This window comes from Natrix helvetica (assembly GCF_964273705.1).
Source record: "Natrix helvetica genome assembly, chromosome: 2".
Lineage (NCBI taxonomy): Eukaryota > Metazoa > Chordata > Lepidosauria > Squamata > Natricidae > Natrix > Natrix helvetica.
Genome location: NC_138552.1, coordinates 220588413 through 220601981, shown reverse-complemented (window position 1 = coordinate 220601981; position 13569 = coordinate 220588413). Strand labels below are relative to the sequence as shown.

Sequence of the window (13569 nt, the reverse complement as noted above, 5' to 3'; positions counted from 1 at the left end):
TAGTATAGCTACTTGATGCATAATCCCCCTTCTAAGAATATGCAAACGTGCTTCATGGGAAAGGAAAAAGAACACTTTCCGCTTTCAGTTTTATGGAACACTCCTTTACCTTTAAACTGTAAAATATCTAGTTCTTGAGTTAATGTTCCCAAACCAAGACCATCCTGTAATTGCACCAACATATAATTGTTTTTATTACATTAAGACAGCAAATTTCTTTTATAAATACTGTGTTTCCCCGAAAATAAGACAGGGTCTTATTTTCTTTTTACACACAAAATATGGCTTGGGCCTTATTATGAGGGGAGGGTTAATTGTTTTGGGGTTGCCGGGTGGCTGCTCTCTTGCGAGCGGGCTCCTAAAGAGCTAGGCACAGCCTCATGGGCGAATGGCTGTGTTGCGCTGTCGCAGCAGTGCAACACAACAGCTATGAAGCGACCACGCTCACAAGCAGCTACCTGGCAAACCCCCTTTCCAGCCAGGCACAGCACCATTCATTGACCTGGAGGTATTGCCAAGCTGTGTGAGCACCTGTTCACCGCCGCCCAGCTCCCGCGGCTTGGCGCCTTCAAAATGCAAGTGAATGGCACTCTGCACAGCTGGAGAGGGAGGTTGCGCGACCGGCTGTTCCGCTCTCGCTCACGTGCCTCCCAGCCTCACGATGCCCTTGCCCAGCTCTCCCTGCTCTGGGCGTACGCTCTATGGTTGTACGCTCTGCCGACAGCCAGCCCACAACCATAGAGCATACGCCCTGAGCGGCCACTGCCGGAAGACTCAGTTTGGAAGCTGCTGAAAAAGCCATGTTGGGATGGCGGTGGCGGCAGCGGAGGTGCCTTGGGAGAGCTGGGCCAGGGAGGTGCTCTGTAGGGAGAGCTGGGCCAGGGCATCGTGAGGCTGGGAGGCGCGGGAGCGGAACAGCCGCTTGCGCACCCCCCTTCTCCAGCCATACAAAGTGCTATTCACTGGTATTTCGAAGGTGCAAGCCGCAGGAACCGGGCAGCGCCGAACAGGTGCTCACACAGCCCCTAGGTCAGTAATTGGCGCTCTGCACGGTTGGAAAGGGGGTTTGCTGGGTGACTGCTGTGCTCTTTGGGAGCCCGCTCACAAGAGAGCAGCACCCGGCAACCCCCCTCTTCAGCTGGGCACAGCACCGCTCACTAACCTAGCGGTATCCCAAAGGCACAAAGCAACGCAATCACCTTTCCCCCCCGGTTCCTGCGGCTTGGGAACTTCGGGCTACCGCTAGGTTGGTGAGCGGTGATCTGCCTGGTCGGAGGTGGGAGGTTGTCCAGGGGGATGATTTACGGGGGAGGGCTTATATTTTTGCCTACCAGAAAAATGTTGCATGGCCTTATTATCAGGACATGTCGTATTTTCGGGAAAACACGGTATAAATCAATTCATTACCGACAGCTGCTATAGTTACAATATTTTTTAGCAGAGAAAGGAATTTTTCAAGAACTTGTACATCTGGAATCAAGAGTATTGAATTTGACACTGGTCCACAGAGTTTTCCACAGTGATAGAAATCTAGCAAATGGTCTCATTATTGTAGTTGAAATTAGAATGATCTGAACACTTGCTAAATTCAGTTGAATTCAGAAATACGTCTCTAGTAAATAAATTAATAAAAGAAATATTTTGAAGAATCCCATTTTACGTCTGGCAAGAATAGGAAGCTATCTTATATTGATTCAGACTGCTCATCCATCTTGTCATAGTTGCATGGCCCAGTAGTGGTGCTGTATGATTGTTGACATTCTGTCTAGATGTGAGATTTTGTAATCTTCACTTGGAATCTTCACCAAACACCCTGTAATGTTTCTGAATCTTAGCAAGATGATTACTGCATGCTAATGAGAATATGTTTTGTAAATGTACAGAGTCACATTTAAGTGATATTGTGATTTCAAAATTATGTTTTAAAAGTTTCGTTTCTCTGGCTGTGACATTACATTTGTTAACCAAGATACAGCATGGGGAAAATAAAAACCAAATTGCTTTTGTTGAAATGATATCTTCTTCCGGCCTCCTGATGCGAAATAATTGACAGCATAGGGATTACATTAAAATGTTCATTAACTGTGGATAAAAAAAAAATGAAGCAAATAAATGTGCTCTCTCTCCCTTTCTCTCTCTCAAAATGAGCAGTATAGATGTCTCTAAAAATAGAAGGATCCAGCAGATAGTGTGAATTTATCCAGACTTATCTGAAAGTCCCTAGCATTTGAAAATATTTACTGGCAATCTTTTAATATTATAAAAGAGTCATCCCACACTTTCCTATACATGCATACTCTAGCAGCAGCCTTCTATCTGACATACCCAGAGAAGCTCCCCATCCGCATGGTTGCAATCTGTTAGGTAAGAGGAGGAAATCTTTTTTTTTTCTGCAAACAGTATGGAAGCCAAAGAGACGCTTCCGTACTCTTCTCCTTAACACGACTCATCCAAGGATTCTATATGTGACCGTCAAATCAGAACTTCTTAATCTGTTCCTTTGATTGAAATATTAATATTAATAGAACCGTGATACTTATTCATTTATCCTGCTTGCAAGATAGTTTTGATCATAAATTAAACATCAGTTGAGGGAGGAGGACCCACAGAATGAAGTATGAGACTTGCAAATATTATTTCTAACCAGTTTCCTCTATTGATTCAAAGTTGTTTTTTTTTTTAAAAAAAAAAGTTTATGCTTATGTTATTAAAATCTTATCTTCTGCAGCGACCCGTTTATTGGGGCCAAAATTGTCAAGTAATTTCATCCAATTCATTTGAGTTCCTAAAGCTGAAAACAACATTCTGGTTTTTTAAAATTTCAAATTGTGGAGAGGAGGGAATCTCATACTTGATTACTCTTCCTTCCTCTGATAAGATGGATCAGGATTTTAACACTCACTGGAACTGTAAATGAATTTTTAGCTGAGCTGAGCTACACTGCTTGCCTTTCTCCACATACTTTTGCTGGAAGAAATTTATTAAAGTAGAGGTTTTGGCCTTTTGCGTTGAATATTAATTCTATTATTCCATCTTGCAGTATATATAATAATAATGCAATAAAAATCCTGCAATAATACTTTCAGGCTTTACCTCCATCGTACTGAGGAATGTCATTCTTGAAAACAGCAATCCCATAGTTCAGAGAGGAAATCACTTATCATATCCAAGGCTTTTTAAATAGCTAAGTCATGGCACTTTTTCTAAATGCTAACAGAACCAGTGCTGACTGAGTCAAGTTAGCTCCAGGTAGATATTAATGTTCTTCCTGATCTCAACCTTAATAATGCTTAAGAGGCAAGTATTTATTCTTTCCATTCTTGCGGGCAGTGTTTTGGAAGTTACTATAGCTTCTATCAATTTTTTTGAAATTTTTCTTATAGCCATCATTTATACCATTATATTTGATTTTGTCAAATGCTTTCCTTGGATTGGAATGTGAAGACCTCATTTCTATGGTGGGGATATCTACCATAGACAATTTACAGCGATGTTGTATGCTTTCTTTCTCTTTTTCCATTAAATTTTTATTGGCATTCTCTTCGCCTGTAATCTGAAATTGGACATTAACTGCTTTCTACTTAGTCAAGGTTAAAATCTTCAACCTTCTTACCAGGGCAAGGTAGAGGACTTTTCAAGTATAGGATGTCTTTTCTCTACCATAATAATAAATTGCATTACTACTTTCAAAGATTAAGTCCCAATATCAAATCATATCATATCAAATCATTTATTACAGCCATAAAGTCAGATAGAGTAAAATATCCAATAATAGAACTGTAACATCTATCTATCTATCATCTATCTATCTATCTATCTATCTATCTATCTATCTATCTATCTATCTATCTATCTATCTATCTATCTATCTATCTATCCTATCTATCATCTATCATCATCATCTCTCTCTCTCTCTCTCTCTCTCCACACACACACACACACACACACACACACACACACACACACTCTATCTCTCAACTTATGAATACAATTGAGCACAAAATGAATGTTGCTAGGTGAGACAGGTAAGTGGATTTTTGCCCCATATTACATTCTTTCTGCCACAGTTGTTAAGTGCTTGTTAGAAGGTTGCAAAAATTCATCATGTGACCCTGGTACACTTCAACTGTCATAAATAAGAGTCAGTTGCCAAGCATCTGAATTTTGATTACATAACTATGGGGATGCTACAATGGCTGTAAGTGTGAAAAATTGTCATACATCACTTTTTTCAGTGCTGCTGTAACTTTGAATGGCCATTAAATGAACTGTTGAGTACATACATACACACACACACACACACACACACACACATATATACAGAAAAATGAGTATAATAAGAGCTAAAGATAGATAATACATATAATAAAAGAGAATAAATATTATACTATAAAACATGATGAATAAATAAGTATCCAAATTTAGGGAATGGTGTGACATATTGTGCATGTGGTGGCACAAAACTGGAAACATATTTTTGAGTCCTGCTCCAAAAGAAGTATTTTTATTTATTTGTATCCTGCCTTTATTATTTTTACAAATAACTCAAGTTGACAAACCTATCCAACACACCTTCCTCCTATTATCCTCACAACAACAACAACAACCCTGTGAGGTGGGTTGGATTGAGAGAGAGTGACTGACCCAAGGTCATCCAGCCATCTTTCATGGTTTTGGCCGGACTTGAAACTGACTGCCTCCTGCTTTCTAGCCTGGGGCCTTAACCATTACAGTAGCGGTAAATTTCTTGAGATCCCCAATCTCTCTATTTCCTAAAAAACATAGGAAGCTAAATGAACTTCAAGTGATGCTTGAACAAAGAGGTTCAATTGGCTGTGTTAATTCTGTAGAATAATAGCCGAGTAAGCTATGTTGAAGGTCTGCACACCATGAATAGACTTCACATAACTATTTCTTTCAGAGTGTTTTGAGGAAACTCATTTTGAACATTTCCGTGGTTTTTCACATGTAAATACAATAATGTGACAAAGAAAGTACACCCCATCTGTTTTATTTTTTTAATGTATGTGGATATATCAATACATCATTAAAACAACATTAAAGATGCAGAGCAGAATTGAATTGAATTGGATTCTTTATTGACTATGTGTGATCAGCCACACAAGGAATTTGTCTTCAGTGCATAAGCTCACAGTGTACATATAAACAGCAAGTAAAAGGTCATAAATCATAATCATAGTTACAATCATTAATTATAAGTTACAAACAATTGATAAACCATAAGAAATCAATAGAAGATAGTGGGAAAGATGAGAAGATAAGAAAATATGAGATATGAGGCAGTGCTATGGGTCTTGTTCAGCCGAGTGATGGCATGGTGTGTGTGTGTGTGTGTGGTATCTTTATGTCTGGTTGTTTTGGCATGCAGTGCTTTTCGCGGCATCCTGAGAGGAGAATTTTTTTTTCAGTTGTGTGTGGTATTTGAGAGGTTCCTTGAGAACCCTTTTCAAATCTCTATAAAGCACCCCATGGGATTTTGATCCATACCTTTACTTGATTATTCCAGACTTTCCATTTCTTTGTCTTTTTCTTTCAGCCATTCCATGGTGGCTACTCTGGAATGTTTAAGGTTATTTTCATATTGCATAGCCCACTTTCAGTTGAGCATCAATATTTTGATAGATGGTCTCATATTACCCTCAAAGTCTCTGCAGTAGAATAAACAATTCATAATGGATCCTTTGATGGTTAATTACGTAGGCCCTGATGCAGCAAAGCAGTTACGTATCATAACATTTCTGCCACCATGCTTTACTGCTAATATCAGGTTCTTTTCCTGAAATATCTTTGGGTTTTGCCTATCATGTCTTTTGGTTCTGTGGTCAAGTATCTGTTTGCTGTATCTGTCCAGAGTATACTGTACCAGAAGTCCTGGTCTTCGTCTAGATGTTTACGATTAAATTTTACTCTTGTTTTGATGTTCTTTCTGGACAATAGAAGTTTCTCCTTGACCTATCTCTATGTAGATCTAATTTGTGTTGTTTCTTTCTAATGGTAGAGTCATGCAAATCAGTAGTGTGAGAGTTACAGGTGACCTTAGAGACTTGCATTCTGTTCTTGGCCTGACCTGACCTGACCTGAAAAAACTTGTAGATGATATTCTGGGCAGTGGAATGTTTGATATCCTATTGTTTAAAATTCTTTTGCAGTTTTATAGGGATTTATAACCTTTTTTCTGAAGACCACAAAGAGCTGTTTCGATCTAGGCATGGTAATAACACACACTAAAATAACAAAGAACAAATCAGACTAAATACTTGAATTTTAAATAAGACAGGTTCCTCCCAGATCCTCTCTTAACAGTGTTCTAATTATTTGCACCTGATGTGGTGCAATGGATTCTAATTTTAGATACCCGAGGACATGATAGTGGAGGAATGTACTCAGGGTTTTCCACATGGGAAATTTTCATTTATGTTTACTTACCATTATATAATAGATTACAAAATGTAAATGGTGCATGATATTTGTTATATTATATCCCATTTATTAATTAGTATTATTGAAATGAAGATCAAACTTGTGTATGTTAAATATGTGGAAAAAGTAAAAAAAATAAATGGGGCATACTTATTTTTTCGCATGAGTATAATTTCTCAATTGTTTTCTTACATTCTCAAATGAAATATTTTTTTTATTTTTCCACTGACAAAAAGTCTTCACAAAATCCAGTGACATCTTTTGTCTTTTAATGATGATTCTATTACTCAAGTGAGGGTGTGGTGGCTCAACAGTTAAAGACACTGAGTTTGTCAGCTGGAAAACTGACAGCCCGTGTTCAAGACCTGAGTGCCACGCAATGGGGGGAACTCTTATTACTTGCCCCAGCTCTGCCCACATAGCAGTTCGAAAGACTGCAAATGTGAGTAGATAAATAGGTACCATTTCAGTGGGACCATAACAGTGTTCCATGTGCCTTGGCATATAGTCATGCTGGTCACATGACCACGGAAATGTCTTAGACAACGCTGGCACCCTTGGCTAAGAAATGGAGATGAGCACCGCCCTTAGAATCAAACGAGTGGACAGAGAAAACTTTTAACTTTATATCAATCAATTATACCCATTTTCATTACATCTTGTAGACATTGTTACTATCTGATGGTGGTATACAGTTCACTACTTCTATATAACTATAAACTTTTCTTTCCTCTGCTTTAGTAAAGTTATTTGGATCCTATATGTTACTTTGTTTAATTGTGTTGTAGATTTTACTTTGCTTACTCAATAATTTGACTATATTTCAGTTGGTGGTGGTAGTGATCTCAGACTCTGGACAGTCAATGGTGACCTGGTGGGACATGTGCATTGCAGAGAAATCATATGCTCTGTTGCTTTCTCCAACCAGCCTGAAGGAATCTCTATCAATGTGATTGCTGGAGGGCTAGAAAATGGAGTTGTAAGGTGAGTGATTTTAATAGAGCGTTTTCGTTTTTAGAGGTATAAGTCACTTATAAAACTATAATGCATTTTTGGATACTATTCAACGTGTGCATTGTTTTCACCCCAAAGTGTCTGATATTAAGATATATGTGGCTGCTTTCTGTTTTTGTTCTATTGTGTAGTGAAAACTTTTTCCTTCATTGTTCTACAAAGATTCTATTTTTATAGCTTTATTTCGGTACAAAAAACAAAGAACCTTTAGAAATCTTAAAGGCTAATAATTGTGGCCCTTAAATGGCATGACTTTCACGCACTGTAGCTCATTTCCTCAGATGCATGGGCATCCTGAAGACTGTAAACACATAGGGAAATATTACACATTCTTATTTTACTTCCTGCTTGGAACTGAATCATTTATGCAAACTAGCATTTTATACTTGTCAAAGTTTTACCTCCATCATTTACCGTTCTTACTGCATTCAGCAACCAACCTTCAATTCCATACACATTGAACTTTTGTAATTCAAATCTATTCACTTTATCATACTTTCTTTAAAGCAACAATGTGCACTGAACTTGTTTTTTCACATTTGTACATTTCTGCAGTTTGTTGGAGAGCAAAACTCTAGTCTTTGCATAAAACCAAATTTTGTTTCCCAAATTTTGCTTATTTTTACCTCTTGAACTTTCCATTCAGAATACTTCCAAATGCTTTACCAAGCACTATAAAAAAATTCTCTTCAGTTTGTACTTTCAATATTTCTATCTTTCGTTTTGTAAAAGGAAATATTAACATAATTCTTCTGACATACATTTTAGTGTTTCATAATTAAAGCAATATGCTCATGCTATTTTATGTAAAATTGGGTCTCTAATCTAACGGCTACCTCACAGGCAAACATAATATGGCTTGCATTCCATCAAGTAAGAGTTTAGGTAGTCCTCACTTACCATTTATAATTGGAATTGGCAACTCTGTCACTCATTGAAGCAATCATAAGGTGCAATGTCATGTAACTTATGTAAGTTTGATTTACTCAACTTATGTAAGTTTGTCAGTTCCAACTGTGGTTGTTAAGCAAATCATGAGTCATTAAACACATTACATGATTGTGATTTGTCACTTCTTGCCACTTTCCCCATTGACTTCGTTTGTTGGAAGTCAGTTGTGAAAATCACAAATGGTGATTGCAGGATGCTGTAACAGTTGCAAATGTGTGCTAGTTGCCAAGTGCTAAAATTGCTATTATTTGACTAAGGGCTGCAACTTTGAGGACCACATGTCTTTTTTCTAGCACTGTGGTAACTTTGAATGGCTGCTAACTGAATGGTTAGTAATCAAGGGCTACTTGTATATGCACTATATTGACATAGATTAAAACAGTAGGCGCCAACCATTGTGGCTTGAGGCCCAGCTGACGGGGAGGGGAACTGGGCCACGCAAGCACAGTGATATTACATGCTGCAGCTCAACTCATGCAAGCGGTGGGCCAATGTATGCAGCTTGACTGCAAAGTAGAGCTGCATACGCATGTATGTGTGTGTCAGCCCACCACTTGCACGAGTTGAGCTCTGTACGCATGCGCGAGTTGAGCCGCACACATGCATGCCGGCATGCCTTTTGCGCAGCTCAGCTCTGAATAGCCCATAGCCCTGTAGTGAGCTGCGGCCCAGGGATTGGAGACTCTTGGATTAAGGTATTTGTAAGTGAATCTGATGAGGTAGGAACCAGATGAAAACATGTTTGAATATACAAGTTCACTAAGTGAACCATAAGTATGTTAACCTGGAAAACTATGAGCCTAAGAACTCTGGAGAATAGATGAATATAATGCCTTTGACTTCTTTTGCCCTGCAATGGTCAAAATTATTTGTCCGTACGTAACTTAATTCCTGGCTATAATAAAATCTTTTAATTTTGTTGAATCAGGTCTGAGTCTTCTGCTGAGTAAGCCTATTCTTAACTAAGAGGTTAAAATATCTGTAGGGCTCAGATTTGCTGTGGACTCTCTAGTATGAAGCCTGACAGCCAAATATTAAAAAATATATTTGGATGGTTGAAGTTTTCTCTTTTTTTAGTTTTGGGTGTTTTTATAATTGATTTATGCCCATAGATGATTGTGCATAGTGACTGGTTTGTTTGTCCCATGTAGGCTGATGTCTATCATGAATCATTATATTGTAATGAAAGATGAGCAACCTGATGAACTTCTGAATGCTGTGGATGTCTTGTAGTAATTTTGTGAGATAAAATATGGGGACTGTCTCGCTTAATGAAAAGATTTAAATCAGACTTTGTATATTTTGTATAATTTATTACAATAAAAATTCAGAAGATAAAACAGAACTTTGGTGAAATGGAATCTGCTTGACTATAATGATGGATCCTATCTATGAACAACCAGAAAAATGTTTTTGTTCAAACAAAAAGGTAGACCAATGGTACAACAGGCACATTTGGAAATAAGATGATATAATAAAAGGGTTTTGATCTTTTCCAGCACAGCAGGCCTTCTCTCAAATTGATTTCTGTCACAATAAAATGTAAAAATCAAAACAAAACGTATATACAGTATGCATTAGTGCATCAGAATCATGTTTTTCAGTATTACATGCAATTTTCTTCCATTTTAATTCAACAGATTATGCAAATCTGCAACATAACTTGAGCAAAAATCATGGCAGGATATAGAAGCAATTTCTGTCATTTAGGTTGCACAAAGTAGCATTCATTTTGTCTTTTCTCTTTAGATTGTGGAGCACATGGGATTTGAAACCTGTCCGAGAAATTACATTTTCTAAATCAAATAAACCAATTGTCAGGTAAAAAAATAAAGATCATTTTGTAGCATTTAGCAATTTATTTTTATGCCTTTTCCAAAAAGTTAATATAATTGTTGGAGTGCTTTGCATATCTTTAGAGTTCCCTTAAGGTTTCCCTTTTGGAAATAGCACTTAATAACTTTTGGTTTTAATGAACGTGCCCACTGCCTAATATGACATTAAACTATCCCCATAATGTGTTCCTTGTTAAAATGCAGAATTAATCAAAGGGGGGGGGGGGGAGGTTACAAAATTGTTAATATAACATCTTGCACTAATAAGTCCTTGCTTGGCAGTGGCAATTAGGGTCAGCTACTCCATCCCTAACTGTCATGGTTGCTATAAGCCAAATATCATATGATCATGGTGGGCTTATCTCATTTCCTCTTTGGTTGTTAAGTGAATTATCAGAGTTATTAAGCAAGACATCGCATGATAGTGACTTATGATTTTACTTCCACCTTTTGTATTAACGCTGCTTGTAACAAACCAGTTGCCAAATGCCCATGACTGTTGCAATGGTTATGAAAGAGAGGAATAGTTGCAAAGCTATCTTTTTATATCACAGTATAAAAGCCTGCTAAATGAGACAATCAATAAGTGAGCTTTATATTTCCTCAAGTAATTTTTGCACATCTATTCTATGGGGTTCCAGATCACATCAGTAAGGTTTGACAGGCTACGCTGGCGCATATGTGATTGCTTACATGCCAGTTTGCGGTAGAGAGATTTTTTTGTAAACAATAAATTCAATGTAAGCAGAAATATATGTATTCAGTGCAGAAAATGAGTAAGATTAACATTTGTATTGTCTTTATTATTAAATTTATTTGCCTCCTATCTCACAATGGAACTACTCTAGGCAGCATATAACCCAAAAACTCCAAAACCGAAACCCTGAAGAAATAAAAAGGAAATTTAAACAAAGCGAAAGTAAAATAGAACAGTAAAATAACCAAGGCAAAGGAAAACAAAGAAAAAAACAAAATACATCAATATGATTAATTTTTTTAAAAAGATGGTTAAGTGGGGAATAGATTTTAAAAAATGTAGATAGGTAGATAGAGGGATAGAGAAGGAGAGAAAGAGAGAGAAATACAGTAGGCAGGTAGGGAGAGAGAGAGAGTAGTTAGGTCGGTAGGTAGATAAAGGGATAGAGAAAAAGAGAGAAATAGAGAGATAGAGAATTACAGTAGGTAGGTGGGAGAGAGAGAGTAGGTAGGTAGAGGGGTAGAGAAAGAAATAGAGAGAGAGAAAAATACAGTAGATAAGTAGGGAGAGAGTAGGTAGGTTGGTAGGTAGAGGGATAGAGAGAGAGAAATAAAGAGAGAGAGAAATACAGAGAGAGAGAGTGGGTAGGTAGGAGAGAGAGAGTGGGTAGGTACGTAGGTAGATGGAGGGGAGAGAGAGTGAGAAATACAGTAGCTAGGGAGAGAGAGTAGGTCGGTAGGTAGATGGAGGGAGGGAGAGAGGGGGGGGAAATACAGTAGGTAGGTAAGGAGAGAGAGAGAGAAGGTAGGTAGGTAGATGTTTCAAGGTGTATTTATCCATGTGCTGGAGAAGGAAATCGCTGACAATCTGCAGCACTTAAGACTTTGTTTCTGCTGGCACAGCACTTGATCAATGTAATTTTCATCAGTTAAATAGCTTTTCAAAAAAAGTTTTTGCACTCTGCAAACCACTTAAAAACGGCCCGTTTTTCACGAAAACTGGCCCGTTTTTTAAAAAGGCATGAATAGCCTTTTGAAGGGGGGATTGCAGAGTGCTCCTGGGGGGTGGGGGGAAGCTAAGAACGAGCAAAAAATGGCCCATTTTCCCCTCATTTCTGCCCTCCCCAGCCCTAGGAGCTCTCTGAAAGCCTCCATAAGGGTATGCACAGCCATTTTGGTGAAGGGGCGGTGCTTTGGGAGGCAGAAAATGCTGTATTCAGTGTATAAGACGCACCAAGATTTTCAGCATCTTTTTTGAGGAAAAAAGGTGTCTTATACTCCGAAAAATACGGTAGTGAGATTTTAGCCCATTTACAGGCTATATACTGTTCTTTCTCTTCCTTTCCCCATTTAATGATATATACTCTAGGATGTAGGCTATCTGACCGACTTGTTTTTATTTGTGTCTTTTTGAAAACTTTATAGCCTTACCTTTTCGTGTGATGGCCATCATTTGTACACAGCAAATAACGAAGGAACGGTGATCTCTTGGTGTCGCAAGGACCAACAACGCTTGAAGCTTCCTATGTTCTACTCATTCCTCAGCAGCTATGCAGCTGGTTGACAGCTCTCTGGGTTTCTCAGCTTTGGTAAATTATGAAGCACTTTCAATACAGAGTGGACTGTAGAGCCCCTTTGGTTTTGCTAGATTTTGAAGAACATGTATGACTTTATCATCAGCAAATAGATCGTTGATGACGTCAACGAAAAGCTGCTACAGATGCTCATGCACCAAATTTATGAACCATATCACAGTGATAAGAAAATTATGGCTTGCCTTTTTTGGTACCAAGAGGACACTAAGGGCGCTAACTCAGAAGTATATATGCTGCAATATGTTATGTAACATAAACATATTTTTATGGATACTTTCCTGGACATAGATATTCTAAATCTTCAAGCACTAGTGGTAACTTTTGCTCATCTGTTATGTAAAAATATAATTAAAGTATTTCAAAGGTTTATATAAAAACCAATGTTTGTGTTTAATTCATTATTAGATTATAATCTACCTTGTTATTCCACACATATGTATCACCATCTCAAGTGTTTTAAAACTAGAGTTTTAAATGCTTAATTTTTTATGGAGAATTTGATAAATTTAGTAGGTGCTTGCCACTAAAATTATTTTAATTTATGCATTTAATTTTATTTATTTAAAAATTTAAATAGCCTCCCATCTTGTATTAAACTCTGTTAATTGGCTCTCAATTAACAATTAAACAAGATCAATAAAAGCAGCATAATGCATATATCTATTAAAACTATAAACATTATTTTTACCCATCTTTCTAGACCAATAGATTTTTTTTTAAAAGGCATAAATTTTCATGAGCTTAAATTTGGATGAAGCAAACTGTACTTCATGAACATGTGTGCCTTTTAATAAATTGTTAGTTCACTTTTTTACTAGACGTATCATGCAGGAACTGAGAATTGATATAACTAGAATACTAGCTTAGTCCATAAATGATGTTGTTCAAAAAGGTGATTTGTTATTAGTGTGATATACAAGTCCTTTTTTACTTAATGGTTTATATGGTCAGGCCATAATTTACAGTCTAAGAAACAACAGTTTGAAAATGTCTTGTCTGATATTATTTGTGAACCAGGTCTGGCATTTCATTCTGCT

At 37.4% G+C, this 13569-nt stretch overlaps 1 protein-coding gene across 6 annotated transcripts in view; it reads left to right on the top strand.

Annotated features, from left to right (window-relative positions):
• Positions 1–12909, top strand: part of LYST (lysosomal trafficking regulator) — a 104972-nt gene extending 92063 nt beyond the window's left edge. For all 6 annotated transcript variants that reach the window (XM_081940995.1, XM_081940999.1, XM_081940998.1 and 3 more), the window contains 3 exons: positions 7269–7425; positions 10156–10227; positions 12363–12909. In XM_081940995.1, the coding sequence (XP_081797121.1) occupies positions 7269–7425; positions 10156–10227; positions 12363–12501 (368 nt within the window). In that variant the 3' untranslated portion in view covers positions 12502–12909. The remainder of the gene's footprint in view (positions 1–7268; positions 7426–10155; positions 10228–12362) is intronic.
• Positions 12910–13569: the final 660 nt, after the last annotated feature.